The following is a 21,970-nucleotide window of genomic DNA, read 5'->3' on the forward strand; positions in this document are numbered from 1 at the left end:
ATTGATGAGACAAAGTTATGAACCTCCTTGAGGCTGGTGGGTGGGCTCATCGCTACAATGACAACTATCTTTTAAGGATCGGTAGAATGCCAACTACACTCACTTCCAAATATGCGCTTCTATTGATTAAGTGTAATATAATACTCTCGATGTCTCTTAGAGCATTTACAAAATACAATGAGCTATCCATAGCAACTCCTAAATCGTCTATAAACACCTTAGGATTCTCTAGCAAAATATCACTAAAGGTCTTATCAATCATCCTCTATCAAGATCATTACACAAACTAAAGATCATAACACGATACACAAAAGTATCAAAGACTATAATGAACATCGCTTTCAACTTGTCTTCCTCAATTATAGCCATCTAGTTGTAAACCACAAGATAGTCCATGAAAGAATACATCTCTCACCCTACCACAATTGATCCAAGATCTGATCAATAAAGGAAAAAGATATAACAATCCTCGACCGTCTCTTTGTTGAGCTCCTTAAATTCCACACACAAATGGATTTGGTTGTTCTTCTTAATAGTCAATGAAAGAATACATCTCTCGTCACTAACGTTCTACCAATCTTGAGAAGGTAGTTGTTATTGTAGCGATGAGCCCACCCACCAACCCTAGGGAGGTTCATAGTTTTATCTCATCAAAACGGGATACTATTGAAGGTTCATCAATTGCCTTTGATGAATCTTATGCCACACATCCATGCCTTTGAGTGGACATAATCCAATGTAGCATTTGATGATGCAAATATGAAACTATCCAAAACACCAATTCTAAAGGCTCCTAGAAGAAGCCAAGTCTTCTATATCTTTACAACTGCAAAGATACCTAGTAGTACCAAAGTATCTACTTGTTAAGCACCTTAAATTCCACACATAGATGGATTTGGTTGTTATTTTTCCTAATTACTAACAATGAGCACCATTCAATATTCTTCATTAGGAAGATCAATCCAACCTTTCTAAATACATTAGTTCCTCAAAAAGAGGCTTTCCTAATTACTAACATTGAGCACCATTCAATATTCTTCATTGGGAATATCAATCCAACCTTTCTAAATACATCGGTTCCTCAAAAAGAGGCTCTCAAATCTCAAAAGGCATTCGTCTAACCTTGTCTCACCGGCTTACTCCATTTCTTTAATGGGATCATGTGCATGGCAATAATGGGGGAAATCCCCTTCTACTCATCATAGGTCCATGCAAAAACATCCCTAAACTCCAATAAGAGTTTCACATAATCCTTTTGCTCAACTTTAGATAACATAATATCATCTTGAAATAAGCAAGGATCATCATTACTCCATTTCTTTAATGGGATCATGTGCATGGCAATAATGGGGGAAATCCCCTTCTACTCATCATAGGTCCATGCAAAAACATCCCTAAACTCCAATAAGAGTTTCACATAATCCTTTTGCTCAACTTTAGATAACATAATATCATCTTGAAATAAGCAAGGATCATCAAAAGTCCCAAGATTTCATTCTACCACATCGACATTGTGAATCCTATCATCCACCCCCAATTGGCTCATTTAAATAGACCTTGTAGACTTCCTTTGGTGGAGAACCCTCTACACATTCACTAGAACTAGAAGTTCCAACCATAGAGGTCCCCTCAAGTGCCTCCCATTCTATAGTGGGAGATGAAGCCATTTCATTCAATGCGCATTCATGATAAGTATCTAGAATGGTCCTCTTAAAACCATGCCCAAAGATCGACTCGCCATCATTTCTTTCAACCTCCTAAGGGCCTTAACAACCTCTTTGGCTTTCAACTTATACTTACCCTTAACCACAAGCATCCCTCTCCTTCTAACATAGCCAAGTTCAATGCAAGCTAATGCGATTCTAAAAAGTGTTGGCAAATTCAAGCCATGGATCCTAATGTTGTCTGATCACATCATCCTTTGGTTTGCAAATGGCTCCATGCACCATATATCCAAAGGTTACCTACATATAATGTCGAGCATTCACAACCAACCATGTGTGAGCTTTCAATTTTGATCAATTTCACAACCTTCAAGTGTAGGACTGTAGATGAATTGTATAGTCTACCTCTATTTTCAATACCAATAGGAGCCAATTCCTTGTATTGGTACTATACCGACAATCTAATTTGGCTCAATATCCCACATGGCTCATTAAGTTGTATGTGTAAGCTTCCTTCTCCATCTACAAGAGATTGATCATGTTAGTCAATCCGTGTTTTTTGATTGGATTGAGCCAAGCTATGAGTTCTCCATGACATAAGATTGCAATAATTGAAGCATTATCCAAGTCTATAATCATATTGAAATCTCCAACCACAAGGCCTTCTATTGGCTTTGCTCCTCACTATCTTTCTCCCTGCTGTCGTGCACCATATATATTGACAAGGATTATCCTTTGTTTATTCCAACTTGCCTCAATCACCAAAATTTGACTAACTTCAAAGGGGTGTACAATTTATAGATCTCTATTATCCCTCACGATTGTGACATTTCGATCCTTTTACTATACTACCTCCAACAAAGCACTTGAATCCCTTGTAGTCAAAACATTAACCACCCCATGCATGAAACTTGTGCTCTTGCGTCAAGACAACATCAAAGCCTTAGGACTAGAGCCATCTCCAAAAGATGCTTCTCTTGAAAGCACCACTCATCCTTTAGTATTGTAGGTTGCCAACTTCATTTGATTTTTTATCATTGATATTAAGCTTAAGAATGTTGTCCAATCCTCCTTTTACCAAGCTTTTCTCACCACAAACCTTATCAATCATTACATAGGTTGAACCATTGCCCCAAGTTGATTGCCTACTAGCATGCACTTGTGCCTCTAAACTAGTAATTTTTCTCTTGAAGCCCTCAAAACTAGACTTGGACACATCTGAATTTTGCATCCATCCTCAAGTATTATTTGCTAATATGGTCCAAAGAGAGACGATTAAGTTGGGCAATTCAGCTAGCTCTTCCACAACTATTTTTGGGAATGGCAGCTTTATGCCAAGAGTTCCTAATGCGGTATGCAACATCTCATGCACCTTTCATGCACGTTATTTCCACCCCCAATGCCTTGCTTCCTCCCCTTTTGCTTAGTAACCAATGTCCACCCATCCCCATTGCATTCCTTTTGTGCCTCAAAGTCTTTGCTTCCCTTCTTTCCTTGGCTACCTTTTGCCACATCCACCCATACCATGGAGAAATCATTGGCCTCATTCCCTCAAATAGTAGCCCCAAGCCCCACAAGTGTAGACAGACCCAATGTATCAACTCCACACCAACTTAAGTCTAAGGGTACCCACACAAGGGATATCAATATCCACAAACATTGTAAGTTTCTTATTTTCAAGCAACGAACATTGTTAATTGCTTGTTTTCAAGCAATAAACATAAATTACATTAGTGAAATATTCAAGAACAAGCACACGGAGAATTAAGATTTAGGATGGCATTAACTAATCCTAAAGTAATCCTAACTGCAGGTCTCACTAGTTTCCTTCAGTTGATTATGACTTGTGAGGCATGCATTCTTATATTTCAAGGTGTTGAATACCGAACTACAAGTTTTCGGTCCTTTAATGAAAATTTTAAAGGAAAGATCGTAAATGAATACTGTGGATGAAAAGGGGTCTAACATTAGATGCTCTTAACAGTTCAGCTGATAAAACTCCTAGCAGGTCTCCACCAGTGACTCTGCTACTCCACAGATGAAGTGCTTTAAAGACCTTTGCTAATGTCTGGCAATCCTATGCACACTGGATAGGTGAGATGCATGCAAGCGCGTGCCACAGAGAGAGAGAGAGAGAGAGAGAGAGAGAGAGAGAGAGAATGCTGTCGCACTTAGCTTTCTTTCAAATAAATAGCATTCTGAACCCGTCTATTGAGAGGTAACTCTTGCTACAGCCACCTTAAATGAATAGCATCTGTGAATAAACACTTCGCCCGCATATTACCCCCATGGCTTTTGAACGTATAGGGGAAAAACCCCCAAGAGTACAGGCTTCATTTCTTGAAAGTCACTGGATACGGCAACGATGCCTCTCTAGACGGGGATTGCTTTGAGGTAATCCTATATCCCGAAGAATCGTTAGGTCTCAATGTTCTTGCCATAAAAGTTCACCATAGCTGGGCCTATGGCACATGGCTTGAAGTGTAATCCTGCTGTGATGATTGCACCACCGTTTATTCTCCCTCATCCTGTGGTGATGATTGCATCACAGTTCATATGCTCCGTGAAAGGCGGGGGATGTCTAATATAGCTCAGCAAGACCCCTGCCTTCCCTGAAAATGTACTATAATTATCATCAATTATATGTTACAGGCAATAAAATAAGATGATGTCAGGCTTCCCTGACGACAGATGAGGTGGAAAGGAATGAGATAAATTGCTCCTCTCTAATGCGGCAGCACGAGGTTAAAAGTACAAAGCAGCCATGGCCCCAATATCAGGTGAGATGGTTGCAGAAGAAGCGGACCGACTGCATTCACCAAGAAACAAATCAAGGAATCATCAGCTAGCAAAAACACGATGTATGATAAGCAGAGATTGTTGTCGCTAATGATTTTACTTGCAGAGAGAAAACTATGTCCTCTTGATCCACTTGCAAAGTCACTCTCCGTAGCCTTTCTTCTCGTGAAGAACCCAGATTGAGAAGTCCCTGCAACTCATAAACACAGTTTTTTGTTTTAAGCAAGGATCAAACAAGGGTGGCACGAGCATACATCATCAAGTCAAGTACCTGATCGGCAAGAACCCTGCAAACACTTGAAAATTCCGGAGCTGACAATGCAGGCATGTCCGTGGACTTGCAAAAGTCTAGATACCCACCATTAAGCTGAAAAGAAGACATTTAGGCTGTTAACACAATGGGTTTTGGCTGAAGCTGAATCGGTACACATGTTTTTAGTTTTCCTTAAATGAAACTCATTGACTTTGACAGTTTCTTTATTCACTCTATGGAGAAGATATGACAGTTTCTTTATTCACTGTGGCACCTATTAAAAGAATTTTCTGTACTTGGGAAAAAGAAAGAAACACAGCTCATAACTTCGTCAGTAAACTAATGTTCACTGGAAAGCGAAGCTCACTTGAAAAACTATAGCCAACATGGATATTGCTGCTGCTCAGGCTGAAGAGCTTACTTACAACTCAAGATGGCTTGGGTTCTAGGACTTCTGAACCAATGACAGGGTAAATTTGACCTCTGAAACATTATGCAAGTTGAAGGAGCTTGCAACACTTGCTGTAAAGCAGGGACCACCATTAGGTCTCTGTTATGAGATACAAATTTCGTTGACAGAATTCCAGAGGCAAAGATCATGTTGTTATGTTCCATATGGGACCAAGGTTTTTCCATGTTGAGACAAACATATAGATACTGCATACTCTTCACATTTACCAGGCAATCGACCACTTCATCTGTAACCGTTAAAGGTGGTCTTGGAGCTACACAAATCTTTAATCTGGTCAGATAGTTCCATACAGCACCAGTACTTAACAAACACATCTGAGCATCATTACTTGTAGATGCATCTATACCAAATATACTTAGCTGGGTTTTAGCTGGATTGCACGGCATAATGGACTGAAGGAATTACAGCCCACAATTTTAATACCGCCTGAAGTCCCCTCTTCAAGATCCTTTGCACAAGACAGCTAAATTGACAAGACAGAAACCACCACCCCACTATTCCCACCAATGCTTCTAAAAGATGCACCAATGCAGAAGGCCAACTTGCATCCGAGAACAGAAGCTTACATCCAACAAGTCTCACATTCTTTACTTCTGACACGGAACACCTTAGCAAGTCAATAAGTGTCTTAACACAATTTGATACACTCTGCGTACAGTAGAGGTCAAATGTATAAGATCTTTCAAACACATCAACTAAACCTCGCAGATCTGATGCTTCTATAGCACAGCACTGACTTCCTCAGGAACCCAGGCCAGGGCTTGAATTCTTAAATAGTTTTGCAGTAGCCACCCAAATGGCCACAAAATGACTTTGAATGTTTTTGCTTTTTCCATTTGAGCTGACAGGACTGTAAGATCAATTGTTCTTTTGTCACACACAATCTCTTTAAACGTTAACCTCTCCCTCCCCCTCTCCCTTCAGTAGATCACTTTGGAGATACCCTCTTCCTTCCTTCACTGTAAGTATTTGGAGAACTCAAATGCAATTCATACATTTTAGTCTGAAGAATATGCAGACCTGTCCAAGTGTTGTGTCTTTTTTCTTCTGACGAAACAAACGAACAGCTGCACACAGCACCATCTGCATGTAGTTCCCATAGACACCAATGTTCAAACACACAGAATAGATAGTAGCTTCATTACTAATTTTTTCTTATGATAAAACAAACAAACAGCTGCATGTGACACCTCTGGATGTAATTTCCATTAGAAAACAATGTTTAAACACCATGACAGTCACCAAAACAACACCAATTTAAGTACATAGAATGTGTTTCATGACCAAATGAACTCTCATGATGGCAACTTAGATTTCTTGTTTCTCCTCTGCAGTGAGCTGGGGTATATTACCCTTAGACAACACCCTCGATCCTAGAACAAGTGTGGCATTGCAGATAGAACTGCAACTGTCAAGAAGCAAAGCAACATACACCACAAATGGAACCATGAGCTAGACATGATGCCATTATTTATGGCACCACAGGACAATCCCATGGTACAAATACACGGCTTAACTACAAAGCTATCAGATGGAAAACTCGTAATTAACAGTTTCCAAGTATTTGGGCAATCTCTCTCAAACTCAAACATTAATACTGAAAAGGATGAGGAATTCTGCGACAATAATTACCTGTTGATGTTTGGGAAGGGATTTAATAATGTCCACAACAGCAGAACGAAATGTTTTTGCCAAGGCTCCTGCCATGTGGTGTATCTGAACCTGACATGTGCCATTCCAGACAGAACTCAGGCAAAAATCTCATCACTTTCATCAACAGAATTCAGCCTCATAACATAACAAAACAGAAGTCAACTACTATCTCTGTTAAATGAAAACTCAGCTGGCACAAACTTCAGCCTCATGCTATCCCCCTAGTACCCCAATTAAAAGAGATCAACAGAGCCACCAATGATTGGAGCAGTAAGCACCATCTATTTGAGATTTGAGTGATTCATCGTGCAAGAATCCGCTCTAGAAAAGTATAGGAGATTTAAAAATACAGCTCAGATACAGACCTTATCTGTCAAAGACAAAAGGCCACTTATCCCAAATTTATCATTCAAGTGAGTATTTGCAGACAAAAGATATATCAATCTATGTCAGAAAGCAAGGAAGACAAATAACATTCAACTTCTAACCTTGAGAAGAAATCTTTGTAGTCCAAAGGTCATAGTCTAGCAATTTAAACTTCGACTCATAATCTTGAGGGTTCAAGTCTTGCTAGTTGATTCACATGATTGGACACCTATGTTCACATGGTATGGTCATGTAAGTCCAAGCTCATGCCCACTCAAACACTCAGTCGCTCCTTGCTAGGGTCAGGGAGGAGGGTCTCAGTACAACTGCTCTTCATTCAACTCATAAGATATCATGTACATGCATAGGAACAATGCCAGTGTGGTACTTGTGCACTCCGCTGACTAATATGTGCAGGAGAGGCCTCTCCCCATGGAAACATGGGATGAGGAACAAGGATGAGATGGGGATGGAATGGGAACAGGCAGGGACAAAAGCAAGGAACATGGATCGGGACTTATGTATTGATAAGAATTGAGCGGTGTATATGAATTTTAATGCAGAGCTTGGGAGGGCAGGGGGTGTGTGGGTGGGTGGTTGGGTGTCAATATGTGTGCACACATCTGTATGTACAATGAGAGAGAGATTTCCATGCTACGTGTAGAAGTGAGAGAGAAACAATGCAATGACACCCCCATTGTGGGTGTTTGTTTTGTTGGGGGGGTGGTGGTGGGTGGTTGTTCTGGAGAAATTAAACTTGTATGTCAAGTCAAACTCAGTAACACAAATTTGTAAAATGGTTAGTCAATTAGATTAGCAGACTTATGCTTCAAATTAATTTGGCCGACACAGATTTATTCTTGAAATCAATTTATTTAAGACTGCATTTGGATGGCTCCAATGCAGAAAAGATGATCCTTCCAATCTGAACAGCTGATTATATATGATTGACTCATCACACAAAACTTCTTGTTTTAAGACTCCATATTGTGAGAATAATCTGCCTTAGCAACCACTTGTGCGTTGCAACCCCTTCTGTAACTGGGTACCTAGCATAGTGCAATTAAGAATGTAACTTTGGAAGCTTGGGCAGGCACAAAAGTTGTCGCCTGAAACTCCTTCAGGGCAAAAGCTTTGCAACACGAAGCCTGGCAAATGCAAGCTGTTTTTCATAGTGCCAGATAACACACCAAACACCAGTTTACTCTAACTATGACCTCATAGCAGTTATTGGTTTCAAATACGTCTGATTCATTCCATGGCAAAGTTCACATATGATTGTAAGTACAAAAACACTGCGACGTTGTGCCATGAAATCAAGAGCTCACAAGCATGCTGGATGCACACACTGCTTTATAAGATACACAAAATTTGGCAACTGAATTTGATGCTATCTATAGACCAGCAGTGATCACAAAACATTTACCAAATGTTCACCACAAACAGCATGCCTTGTTTGGCCGAGCGTTTTTGATGGTGAAAGTTGTAACTTTAATTCACCATTTCTGATGCTAATTTCTGATTCCCAGTTGCTATCCTTTCTCATTTCTGATTCCAACAGCTCAACAGCAATCCTGAGCAAGTGAAGGGACTTGACTTTGAGAGCTCAGACTCGGATTCAAAGACTGAACTGAGCCTTAGTTAGCAAGAAAAGAGTATATTTAAAAGCAGCCATACCTGCAGACATGCAGTGCTTTCCGCATATCTCCTGATGCAGCTGAAACTTTCTACATATTTACCAATCAATGTCTTGTCAACACATAGTTGAAAACAAAACCACATAAAGGACAAGAATAGATTGCTATTATAAACCCCCCCCCCCCCCCCCAAAACAAAAAAGCTCAATATACGACTACTGATAGCAGTAAATAATTTATGGAGCCATTGCCACATGTTCTCCAGGCAGTCCAAAGAATGGTGTTCTCCATCCTAGCCCTTTGATCATCATAGTTATATATCTAAAGCTTCAAGAATACTGCAAATAATAACAGAATACGAGGCATTTTACTATCTTGGCATGTTGAAATGACAGGTACTCCATGGAAAGCTGGTCAGGTAGGCTTCTGCTAGTGCTAGAAGTGCTTTTCCAATTGTACAATTTGACTACCTAAAAAGTTTCATGCACAATTCTAAAACAGTGGCACGTAAGACCCTAAATAGAACTATAGGTTTCATACTAAGTTCAAGGATGGCATTTCAGCCCAACCCTGAACTTTTGCAACCAAATTCAGTCTAGAATGAGTGCAAGCAAAACTGGATGGAGCAAAAACAATATTAAATAATTTATTTCTGTTGACAGAGGAACTGAAAGGATAGAGAAAAGAGACGGAGACATGGGCCATATATTAGAATAATTTGACAGAAAAAGGTTTTTGATTGAAAGAGAGATCTAAAAGAATATTATCAGGAATATGTGTTTAATAATGTGTCCTTAATTGATTTTTCCTGGAGGATAACGAGCATCACTTCAAGCAAGATAGGTAGAGGGTAAAATCATGAGTGAAGCTTACCCTTGCACAAAGTTCCAAAGCTGCTGGTTCGAACACCTTAAAAGGAAGAACCTGTGGCATACATGATGATAAATGATGTGGATTCACTATCTTAAGCATTTACAAGTAAAGTTACCAGTTTCCACATATTCAACTCACACCAGAAAATCTGATTGTGATCTTGAATTTCTTGCAATGCTGAAGATCAGCATAGATATGCACATTTTATTCACACCCAAGTTTTTTATGAACCAACCATTCTGTTCACACACATTTTATTTACACACACATACTAGTTTAGCAGGATTCAATCCTGCTCTTTCACAGCATCACTTGAAGAATAGTCATTAGTCAAAACCAAACTTTCCGAGGCTAAACTCTGCTCTGACCCTACATCTGAGAGTCTCAAAGCTAATGGAGAATGATACATGGTGCCCTTCTCATTAGGGATATGAGACCTACCTTACCTCTAGTTCTATTTCCACACAAAAACTATGCCTGATTCAATGGTGTGATGAATCTAGTTACAGATACCTTCAAACGCTGTTGCAGAATTGTGATCACTTGACCCTTTGTGTACGGTGAGAAAGGTATCACTACAGGACGACCTGCAATGAAAATTTCTAGGTAGTTAATTCAAGTACATTGATCATCATTATTCCTCTGTAACTGCTACCTAGTGTATGTGAGTCTTTCACAAAAAAAACTTACGACACAGCAGGCTCAGTTTGGGTAGGAATCGATCTGCCAGATCAATTGCATTTGAGATCCCTAAGACAGGAAACCAATAATAATCAACTTTAACCAGTTGAATGATATGGAGCAAGCAATAAGGACTGTTCAGCAAGAAGAATACATGTAGCAAAAGCGTTTCAGGTTATGTGCTAACCAATCAGAATACATCGTGAATCTGTTTGTGCTGAAAGCTCAAACAATTCATAGAGAATAGTTTGATCTCTGCTTATTAAATAGTCCATTTCATCAATAATAAGCATCCTGTAGCAAAAAGTAAAAGTCATACACTGGATTCTGCAATAGCAGAAAAAACTTCATTGCTGGTGTTTTCTAATTAGCAGCCTTACTGTAATTTGATCTGCTAGCATCACAAATACAGTGCTTTGTTATTTTCCTAACAGTCTATTTTTGAATTAGCTTTGAAGAAATGCAGCAGCATACAGCATTCTACTAGTAGACTTCTTTGCAGGTACAGACAAAGCATCCTTAATCTTTTTCACTCCAGCCCGTTTGCAACTCTTGGCATTCTTTGACACTGATGATGGAGAAATACAGGCAAGTATCTGCAGTAAACAAGCTAACTGAGTGATTAGTTTAGTTGTGGCTCACATAATGTAAAAATAGAACTGGACATGGCCCAAGCTAGACAGAGTACTAGTATACTTACACGTTCAAAAATGTCACTGGGGCTCACCAAAGTGGTGCAGTTGAAACTCAAGATTTCTGGAGCTGCCAATGCACCCTTAAATAAAAACAAAAGCCAATGACAAAAAAGCCTCAGTACACAGCCAGACCAGGCAATTGGGCAAAAAGACCAGGGTGTCCATTTTAAGAAAGAGTGCAACAGACATTCCAAGAGAGTTTTAAAAAAGGAGTCATAACTTAAAAGATAGAATTCTGTGTGAGAGAGAGAGACAGAGACAGAGACAGAGAGGCAATAAAAAAGACATATGCCCCTCCTACATCACACACTGACAATCATTGGTCTCCAAGGCCCATGGTGTAAGTATTGGTAAGCTGGAAACCATACTCCGGCTTGAACAGGATCCTCGTCGAAACACTTGGAGATAGTGGCATGCTCCAGCAGGGGTAAGGTAATTCTCCCAGTGAACTTTGCCCCTTGCAAATGCACGCAGCATGGTTATCAGATAATGCATTGACTGTCATCAATCTCCAGATGAAAGGCTGTGAAAACCTGCACCTTGGTGCCCAATACCCACAAGAAAACCTTCCATAATGCCAAATGAACTTGACCACCCAATCTAATGGACCCCTTATGTAAGCTATGAATCATGAATACATCTTTGGTATATTCACCGCTGATCTGATACAAACTCCCTATATAAGCTATGCACCATGAATACATCTCAGATGAATCAGAAGCATCAGCATCATCACCGTCAGTCTCACATGAGATGAGTGGTCCACCACCAAAAATAAAGCATCACCCAAGGATATTCTATTCTTCGAAAGATCTATTACTGCTCTCAACTGCTCCTGGCAGCTTCCTAGTTGCTGTCTTTTACCTTAAACTTATGTCAGATGGTATTCTCAGGCAGTTCTCACAGCTGTATAGACCAGTCATTCTCTGTTTCTTCTGGAAGTACCCCTTGACATTTGCAGTCGTCTAAATTGAAGACTCGCAATTTTCTAGTGACATCATATCAGAAATTGAGCTACCCTAGCTCATCCAAAACCCCCGTCTCTAGTTTGCTCCCTATTCCATCTGGCTTTATCCAGCAACAAGCTATTGAAAGTGAAGATCAAAGACCAATTGGTGTTTGCAAATTGTGAAGGATTGTTGAAGGCAAGGAGGAGATACATTGTCCCCAAAGCACTCTTGAGCAATGAGCCATAATGTCGTTCTTGCAGATGATGGAGTATCAAGAAGTAGACAAATTAAAAGTGGTTAGTCCAAGGCAGCAGCAAATTCAGACCAAAAATATACTTGAGCTAATGCCCTGACATCATGACCATGAAAAACTCAATCATTGCCTTATTCAGATAGCAGACTTCTATTGAGGCTTACAGGAACTTGCCAAATCAAACCAAAGGTTGTCCATGTAGAAAATTGTGTATTGACTGGCTTTGAATGAGGAAGGGGCCCACATTTTCATCACTAAGGTAAAGGACCTACAAAAGGCAACTCAGTCACACTTTGTGGATTAATCTTCCCTTCTCTTATGGAGGTTTTGCAATCCTACTTACTTGGGCTAAGTAACAGAACTCCCCAAGTCGAGGAGGTTGTTATGCTTCTACTTGTGGAGCAAAGGAACCAAATGTCTGGTGGAGGCAATGGTATGAGACAAGCACACAAGCATTAGCAAAAAGAAAAAAGCAAAAAGAGAACTCAAAAATGGAAGGCAGAAAGGTGAAGGCCAAGAGGACATGCAAGCAGAAGAAAAAAGTCTAGGCTAGGCACAATGACAGTTCTTCAAGCCTTCCAACAACACCTGCAGCTTCAAAATCGAAGACACAATGGTGCCTAGGAACCCTTCTAATGCTAATGCTAAAGTCCAATGTTTGTATCCACAAACAATGTGTTATGTGAGGAAAAAGAGAGTTTAAATCCTCACAACACCAAGTCTTGTTCAACATGTCAAAGTGAATAGTACATACTACAGCTAAGGAGACCCAAGTCAGGGATGCTCAAGTCTATGCAGCTCAAAAGTGTGACCTACCCTGATGCGAGGGTATTCAAGACAGAGATGCAACCATCACGCAGTGTGCTAAAATAAATATGTAGGCCCATGCTTGGAGAGGTTGGACCAATGGTTGAAGGTCAGTATATGCCACAGGCAACCAAGAAGGTAAAGTTCTCCCCTGGATATGTGCACTATAGCCAATTATCAGCATAGTCCACAGGATGGGCTGTGGACAGATTACCTACATAAGGAAACCCTGCACCAGCACCAGCATAGTTCACTGGATGAGCTATGGATGAATTACATACATAAGAAAACACTACCATCAACTATGAATGAATATAATGTGAACTGTGAATGAACCTGGAACCTATGTTGAATAGCTATGGACAGATTGTCTACATAATAAAACCCTACCATTAACTATGGATAATCTAATGTGAGCTCAGGATGACCCTGGAATCTGTGCTGAATGAGTGCTCATGAGCATGTGATATTTAATTAATCAACCTGGGTATCAAGTATTCCACTATTGATCCTGAATGCATGGCATCCAATGATTGGACTTGAGTGAATAGAATCGTGGATTCTGACATTGGTCCTAAACAATGAGACAATTGCATGGGAAAAGGAAAACTTTGAATTGGATTCTGCATTTATTTATATGCATTCACTCAACACATTCTTAGTCTTCATATTTGTGTGTTGCATGACCTTTCCTTGCCTATGTAATAGTTGGGTTTTTGGTGACACCAAAGCAAAACCCCTAGTGGTGATTGAGGCATAAAAATTGATGTGTAAGTTGGCCTGTCACATTTTGTGGCAGTTGAATAATCACTCAAATGAGCACTTTCCATGTTTTGCACGAAATTGGCTAAGTCTTGAAAAGTACAATTCTTTACTATTTCAACATCTAACCATTTTGGTCTCGCTAGAAGTGCCTCAATTTAAGGATGGCAAATATGCATTCATTCAAACTACAATCATTTAGCCCTGCTTTGCCTAAAAGCTATTAGAATTGGGCACAGGCACAAACAGTGCTACAAAGGTAAGAATCTCCCAAACTAATAAACACATCAAGAGGATTAAGCAATCCATCCAAGAGCTAGATGAACCCTTGCTCAAGATATAAACAGTCATCATCTTCCACTATTATATCTGATTGAATGAGGGGAATAAATAGCATAAGCAGCTAGATGGTGCTAAAAATAAAAACTAGTTGGGGTTTCCATGTCAGGCAAGTAAACTGTTTTGCTCAGATACAAAGTGTCAGAAGTGGAGCAGCGGTGGAAGCATAAACATGTGCTGAAATAAACTGCTGAAACACAAGACAAAAAGAGAAAAGAAAAGAACACGATACAAATGAGAACTCAGATGTATGCACGGGAAATGGAATCCATATATCTGAACACGAGACAGTCGCATACAACAGTGAGTCACTGGCTGCGTGGGCACTGGCACTGGCACTGGCTCCTCTCTCCACAGAGTCTGCAGATGGTGAAGATGATGATGATGATACTGACTGAGGAGGAGCACTAAGTATAAATAGGCTGAAAAAGTGGGGAGCAATAATGCTGGTCGGACAGCATTTAATGCTAGCTGGCTGGTGCATAAAAATGCTCCACTGGCATAAAATGCCACACCAGAAAAATACCTAAAATACCTAATAAAAATGCCCAGCCCAGATCAAGCTCAGACTCACACATGAGCTGACAAATACTCTGCTAACACAAAGACCCAAGCTATTAGACTCAGATGCAGAAATCCATTTGACTCATGGAACCTCTTCAGTGAAAATCAAAAGTAAATTGATAAGGTTGCTCAGCCTCCTCATAACTAAGGCAAACACATGAAGGCTTGGCAAACAATTCGTGTGCAAAGATAAAGCTTATAGAAGTATGTGTCACATCATAGCAAATACCACGCCAACTAAGAGAACCCAACCTTCACTTTAACAATGTTTAATGAAGATATTCAAAGATAGCATACATATGCAAAGAATTATGAGAATTTCTGCATCCAATGTACAACTAATACATCAATAACCCAAAAAGGATAACCTCGTTTGCCCATATTTCGGCCATTGACTTGACTTTCTCCATAAGCAATGACTTTCCCGTTCCAGGGCACCCACAGATGTAAAGGCTTCCAGGCTGCTGCTGCAAAATGTGCATCTTACAAAACTCAAGTATTTTGTTCTGCTCCATGTCTCTACACAGCATATCATCAGGCACCGTTGAAAGATGTAAGGCTGCCTTCACAACCTGCATATGGCTTGAGTCTGCAATATATGATAAATTGTGTGTGAATCAAAAAATGTTGTTTACAACTTAGTTAAAAGTAACTTGGAAGCAGCAAGAGAGTGCCCACTTGATGCATTGAAATACTGTTGCTTTGCAGATCTTTTGGGTGATGTTGCAACACCCCTGTTGTGAACTTTCGACATGCCAACTTTTGTCTTTCTCGGGCTTTCATATGTCTATATAACAAAGCAACAACATCACCAAGTTATCGATATGAGCAATTGAAGTGTATAGTTTTTAGGAACACAAAAGTTCAGGATAAATGCAAACTCTTCTGAACTAAGCAATGTGGAGTGTGCAGGACATGTCAATTCCATAAAGTGGCCATTTCCTCTATGATGACGTGTGTGTTCCATATTAATTGCATAATTTACCATTTCTTCCATAGTTAAATGTGCTCTACGTATGAATGCCTTGCTGTAATAGAAGCTTTATATTGCATATGGCAAACATCACTTGTTCATGGAGATCCTTGCCAGAACTAGGTTAACAGAGCAATGAGCTGCCACCTGCGTCGATTGTGCAGTTGTTTCGTCATCATGTTGGGAACATCTCCTTTCTTGATTTAACGAATGGTCCTGATCAATTGCCTTCTCTCCATTGTCAGAGATCCCGGATTCAGCTCGGGCCTGACCTGTGCTCTCTGTTGGCTGGGATTCAATCAGAGGAAGGCCTACACTATCTTCTGAGATCCCGGAATTCCCATTTACTTTGCCACGCAGCGCTGCAGATTTTGTTTTGCCGCCCTTGCATGCCCGTTTTTTTGAGGCAAAGCCGCGAGTGGGCCGTTTTCTCTTCTTGGCGCTCGCGATATGAGGTGCTTCGTGCACAGCCATGTCCATCTGAGGCATAGTACTGCTATGATCCCCACAACCGTTAGTCAGGGATGGTTGATGCGGGTGCACTTCACTCTTCTTCTTATTCTTTTTCTGAAGAGATGCTTGTTTCGGCGGATGGCTTGCACAGACAGTTGCTTTCTGCGATGCAGCCCCGCTACTCAGGCCCGCCATTGAAGAAGGAATCGGTTTGGACCGGGAAAGCTCGCGAATCAGCGCGCCAGTTAACGCATGTTCTATTTCTTGGATGCGTTGCTGTACGACAATGGGGTGCACAGTTAATTCCTCGTCTGAAAGAATCACGACGGAATACAGAGACACGGAGAAAGGGTGGCGCGCGCGCGAGAGAGAGAGAGAGAAGAGAAAGGGCGCGCGCGGGAGAGAGAGAGAGAGGAGAGAGAAGAAGAGAGAGCGAGAGAGAGACAGGCGCGCTCACGTATGAAATGCTAGCGCGGGAAATCCTCTCGAGCTATGATGGGGCAGGGCCATCCCATTGAGCCGCGAGCTCGAACCCCGGAGGGTTTAAGCCGCGTTCCTCCCGTGCTGGGTCGAGGGGCCTTACAAAGTTTCAACTTCCACCCACTCATCGCAATGCAATGAGAGCACGGGGGTAAGGCCACCCGGCGCAACGCAATCCTTAACACCACACCACCTCAAAATTTGGTCATTGATCCATCCCTAGGGGTCCATAGCAGCTAGTCAAGGGCATGATTTTACAACAATCTCCTCATTGTTAAGTGAAAAAGGTGCACTACAAACTTAAAACCTTAATCAACTCTTTACAACAACCCCAAAACTCAAGATCAGCCAAACTTTGCAAGGATCCACATCTACAAGTAGGGGGTTGCCCTGCCACTTTACCCATCCTTGTTTTGCAAGTTCATCTACAGTCAACACCCTATTTCACTATTGTCTGCATCCCTTTGCAGGATATCCGAACACATGGTCCTACCCATCAACCAAGTGTCCTATTCAACCCTCCATTCTTGTTGTTTTGCTACACATGACCTATACTGACCATTTCAAAGCTATCCATTACCACAAGATTGTTGACATAGCTACATTTAGTGCTTAGCCTTGCCATACAATTAGCTAATGTCATCGTTCCATCTGGTCATCTACAACCTACATTTGCTTTTTGCAAAGCCATAGCCCTAATCGCACATTCCTCCAAGAGCTAGCAACTATTGCATTGTTGTTATTAACTTCATGAAATTAGTCTTTCTTAGTCTCAACCCTATGTTTTTGGGATAGTACAGCTTGCACTATTGTTTTTTCATCATTTACAAAAGTCAATCATTGCTCAGAGGTTGCTTGCTACAATTCTGAATACTTTCAAAACATGTACAATCTCCAATTCATCTCTACCTAGTCCTTTTTAAGACACAAAGGTTCAAGGTTTTGTATTCATTCTTGCATAATGTGTTTATAACATTTAGCATCCATTCACTCTTCTATTTCTCTGCATTGTCACACCAGTGGTGATCAAGGATAGTCCCTTCCCACAACCCAAAGACACTAGAGAAAAGGAGTGCCAAAAATATGGATGAGTTTGTCTAAGTGAAGAACTCAATTTAAGAAAACCATGAATACAAGGCCAAACACGAACAAAATAACTAAAATAGCGATACCTCTTGTAACCACTAAACATATAATAAGTAGAGCATCAACATCCACAAAATGAGACTAAAAGGTCCCAAGTTCAAATTAAATCATACACACAATTCAATATAAAAATATGAGATGATGACAAAAAATCACTATACCTCAATTCCCAATGGTTATGATTCATTGAGCCACAAATTACTTGCACCAAAGTTGCAGAAGTTTGAAAAAAACTTTACTTCATTCAGCAATGGCCGTTAACCACTTGTCTCCATCTTTTCTTTTGGGTATGACCCTCCTCTCTCTTTACACAAGCAAAATTTCAATTGCGAGAAGGGCCCCTACTCCCTAGTCTTCTCCCTTATTTTCCTTCCCCTTAAATATGATATGATTTTTAATAAGCCTTTAGGCTTTTTAGAAAAATCTTTATGCTTTTGGCTTTTCTAGTACCTTATTTGACTCATTGCCCATGCAACCACCCTTGACTATAAGGTTCACTAACATTAATCACCACCATAGATGTAACTACTCTCTCTACCATTGCAAGATGATCATAGCAAAGATCACACTAGTCTCCTCAATGTTAAAAATATGCCTTCACTTCATGTTGTAGTATGCATGCCTTAATTTCCTTCTACCATAACTATCAAAGCTAGATCTAATCACGAGTCCTCAACATGGTGCTAGAGACTTAGTCGACAACTTCAAAACTCATAGATAGGCATGTTCATGTCATCTTTCTCTTCACCTCAACATTCAACTCCAATCTAGGGCTTAAAACATGTGCCCCTCAAAACACTATGAACCTCACCCTTTTCTCATCAATCTTTCACAACATATGGCGATGCCCCATGCCTATTGCTCGATAACTAGGCCACCATGTTGTCATAATAGCCCATTATAGATGTGGTTGCCCTAACATACTGGCTTCTTTAATCAAAACACATAGGACTGCCCTACTACAGTCCCAACCAAACATACATGCTGCAATCTTTGCTCCAACCAATGCCTCTAGCCAATATGCTTGCAAAAGTATGCCACAACCACCTCCTATTTGGTCGTCTCACCACAAACATATGCTTAATAGCATCTTTGGCAATTTGTGAAAGAAAATACATGTAGCCTTATCGCATGTGCATGATATCATCTAACCAACACGGGAAAAAAAGAGGAAGCTCTTCATAATAACACTTGACTCAAAGCACAAGTCCAGTCCCCACGTATAAGGCAACCACTCTAGAATCATGCAATCTATCTTCAAATATGAAGCACTACACTCTCTGTCATTCTTTGGCATGATAAGTATCTCTTACATAATCTCATGTCAGTGCTTCCTCTTGTGCATGCCTATGTTGATGTCTAACCTCAATCTTTGTTCCGCTGCCTTTTTCAAAAGTAACATTCATTACCATAGTCTCATTAAAACCTCTAAGCTAAACATCAAATAGTGGCATATGCTGATGATAGGAACAATGCTCCTCGTGAAAATTTTTCGATTATAATCGTCCTGTTAAGAATGCAAAACCTTGGCTACATGGATAGAAAGACTCGACAACTAGCCTTCCTCTCATCATGCTATGACTAGTAGCTCAAAGTGAAGCTCTACACTCTAAATGATTGTTTCTTTCACAATAAATGCTTCCTTTATTATGCAACAATGGCTTAACCAAATCGTTGCCACCATAAAGTCTCCCAAAGCCTCTTCAAATCCTCAAATCCAATCATGTATATTGCATATATTGGAACCTACTTGTGGAAAATTTTTGCTAAATGAGATGATTGAATCTTGCTACTTGGGGCTTGCAATGTGTCCTAGCTAAAACATGCTTTAGAAATATACTTGATGCTCAGTCACATATGAATTGAGAAGAAGTGTAAAGTTGGAATACATGCCATGCAATCACACAATCAATGTAATACACGAAAATACATAGACCAAGGTGCTCATGTTTCTTTGCTAGAAGAAACAAGGAAAAAGGGAAGGAAGACTAATAGATATTTGTGGATACATGAAGAGGGATTGAATTAGGTAACTTAAGATAGTTGTGGAGTGATTTGTGTAGAGATTACTGTCAAGATTGTGGGAGAGAAGGAAGGAGTCTCACTTGTAGCTTTCTTGCTTGCACAATGGGGGAATACACACAGAGGTGGAGGCTGAAAACAGTTTTCCTCTTCTTAGTTGTGTAAGCCAAAAAGAACTCAAGTACATAGAAATAGAAGAACCCTATATATGGGTCTCAAACCAAACTCAACTAACTAAGGTGGCATACTAACTGAGCCACAAACTAGAGTAGATAAGGATAGCTGTCATCTAGCTATTATTCATGGGCGGTATACCAACCATATCTGCAAAACTGACAAGTCGGTGACATAAATGCACAACGGTCACCCTGGCATATCACGAGTGGAGCTCGATATCTCAATACTCCCCTCGAGCTCAATCCCAATTCCTGCACACCAAGCATGTCTCTGAACTTGCGCAGCTTCTCCGCGCCCAAAGCCTTTGTGAATATGTCAGCTACCTGATCCTCTGTGCTGACATAAACTAGATTAATAAGACCTAGTAAAACCCTCTCCCGCACATAGTGATAATGCACCTCAATGTGCTTTGTTCTAGCATGATAGATTGGGTTATTTGCCAAGTGTATACTACTCATGTTGTCACAATAAATGACAATTGGCCCATCTATAGGCTGATGCATATCATTAAGTAGCTTATGCAACCAAGCTGCCTCACATGCAGCCATTGCTGCGCCCCTGTACTCAGCCTCTGTGCTTGACAAGGCAATTATAGGTTGTTTCTTGCTACTCCAAGTGACTGCAGCACTCCCAAAACAGAACACATATCCACTGGTAGATCGTCTATCAGAAATACTACCAGCCCAATCAGCATCAATGTATCCATGCAACTATATCTGAACCCTAGTCTCATAAAGTAGTCCATACTGCAATGTGGACTTCACATACCTGAGTATGCTTCTAGCCGCATCCAAATGCGGTTTCCTTGGAGCCTGCATAAACTGACTTACCAATCCAACATCATAGCTCAAATCTGGCCTGGTAATAGTCATATAAATCAAACTTCCTACTATGCGTCTGTACATAGTAGGGTCTTCCAGAAGCTCACCTGCATCTGTGCTCAGCTTCACATTTTGCTCCAAAGGAACTGAAATAGACTTACAACCTGTCATCCCATATTTGGACAGCATGTCCAATCCATACTGCCTCTGCAAGAGCTGTATCCCACTTGGTGATCTAATCACCTCGATGCCCAAGAAATAATGCAGCTCTCCCAAATCCTTCATCTCAAACTTCTGCTTCAATAGCATATTCACATGAAGAATATCTTCATCACTGTCACCTGTCATAATCAAATCATCAACATAAATGACAAGTAGCATAATACCTTTCTCTGTTTTTCTCACATAAAGTGAGAAATCTGCCTTGGAAATCTGAAAGCCAATAGTGACAAGATACTGTCGTATCTTGTCAGACCATGCTCTAGGTGCTTGCTTCAAGCCATACAATGCTTTCTTCAACCTGCAAACAAACTCAGGATGAACATCATGCACATAACCTGGTGGCTGCTCCATATAGACCTCTTCTTGCAAATCACCATGCAAGAAGGCATTCTTTACATCCATCTGATGTAAAGACCATTCCTTTGATGCAGCCATAGCAATGACTGCTCTTACGGTTGCCATCCTTGCAACTAGATTGAATGTTTCTTCATAATCGATGCCATATGTTTGTGCATACCCCTTGACTACTAATCTTGCCTTGTATCTATTCACAGAACCATCTACATTGTGTTTCACCTTATAAACCCACTTACAACCAATTGCATGCTTATCTTTAGGCAAAGGTACCAATTCCCATGTAGCATTTGCTTCCAAGGCATCCATTTCTTCATCCATGGCGTTCTCCCATTTTTCTTTTCCCATGGCTTGCTCAAAAGAAGTGGGTTCTGGTTCATGTATCACTTTGACCATATATGCATAGTGAATGGCTGTAAATCCATCGTATTTCAGCCTATCCACAAGATACCTAGCTCTGGTAGACCTGCGCAAAGTAGGTTCACTCCCAGGTGCTCTCAAAACATCCCTGGTCTTCCTTACTCCAGGTGTAACAATAGAAGGAATACCCAACT

General features: G+C 40.5%; 1 protein-coding gene across 3 annotated transcripts; it reads right to left on the reverse strand.

Annotated features, from left to right (window-relative positions):
* Positions 1 to 3,633: 3,633 nt before the first annotated feature.
* LOC148024790 (DNA replication factor CDC6B-like) lies at positions 3,634 to 16,630 on the reverse strand. 3 transcript variants are annotated; one of them, XM_087694440.1, is made up of 16 exons: positions 15,889 to 16,630; positions 15,447 to 15,555; positions 15,137 to 15,357; positions 11,099 to 11,173; positions 10,873 to 11,012; positions 10,586 to 10,692; positions 10,408 to 10,467; positions 10,231 to 10,304; positions 9,718 to 9,768; positions 8,885 to 8,934; positions 8,634 to 8,781; positions 6,821 to 6,904; positions 6,209 to 6,271; positions 4,735 to 4,830; positions 4,564 to 4,653; positions 3,634 to 4,473 (listed from the first exon to the last, which is right to left on the reverse strand). In XM_087694440.1, the coding sequence occupies exons 1-16, from the start codon at positions 16,387 to 16,389 to the stop codon at positions 4,441 to 4,443; spliced, it is 1,902 nt and encodes a 633-aa protein (XP_087550566.1). In that variant the 5' UTR covers positions 16,390 to 16,630; the 3' UTR covers positions 3,634 to 4,440. The 3 variants fall into 3 exon arrangements, with proteins under 3 accessions (XP_087550566.1, XP_087550565.1, XP_087550568.1); XM_087694439.1 differs by having other exon boundaries at positions 3,635 to 4,473; positions 6,821 to 6,910; positions 15,889 to 16,628; XM_087694442.1 differs by having other exon boundaries at positions 3,637 to 4,473; positions 6,821 to 6,910; positions 10,873 to 10,994; positions 15,889 to 16,625.
* Positions 16,631 to 21,970: the final 5,340 nt, after the last annotated feature.

Source organism: Lygodium microphyllum, chromosome 15, assembly GCF_053477565.2.
Source record: "Lygodium microphyllum isolate KBCC chromosome 15, Lygodium_microphyllum_v1.1.10, whole genome shotgun sequence".
Classification (NCBI taxonomy): Eukaryota; Viridiplantae; Streptophyta; class Polypodiopsida; order Schizaeales; family Lygodiaceae; genus Lygodium; species Lygodium microphyllum.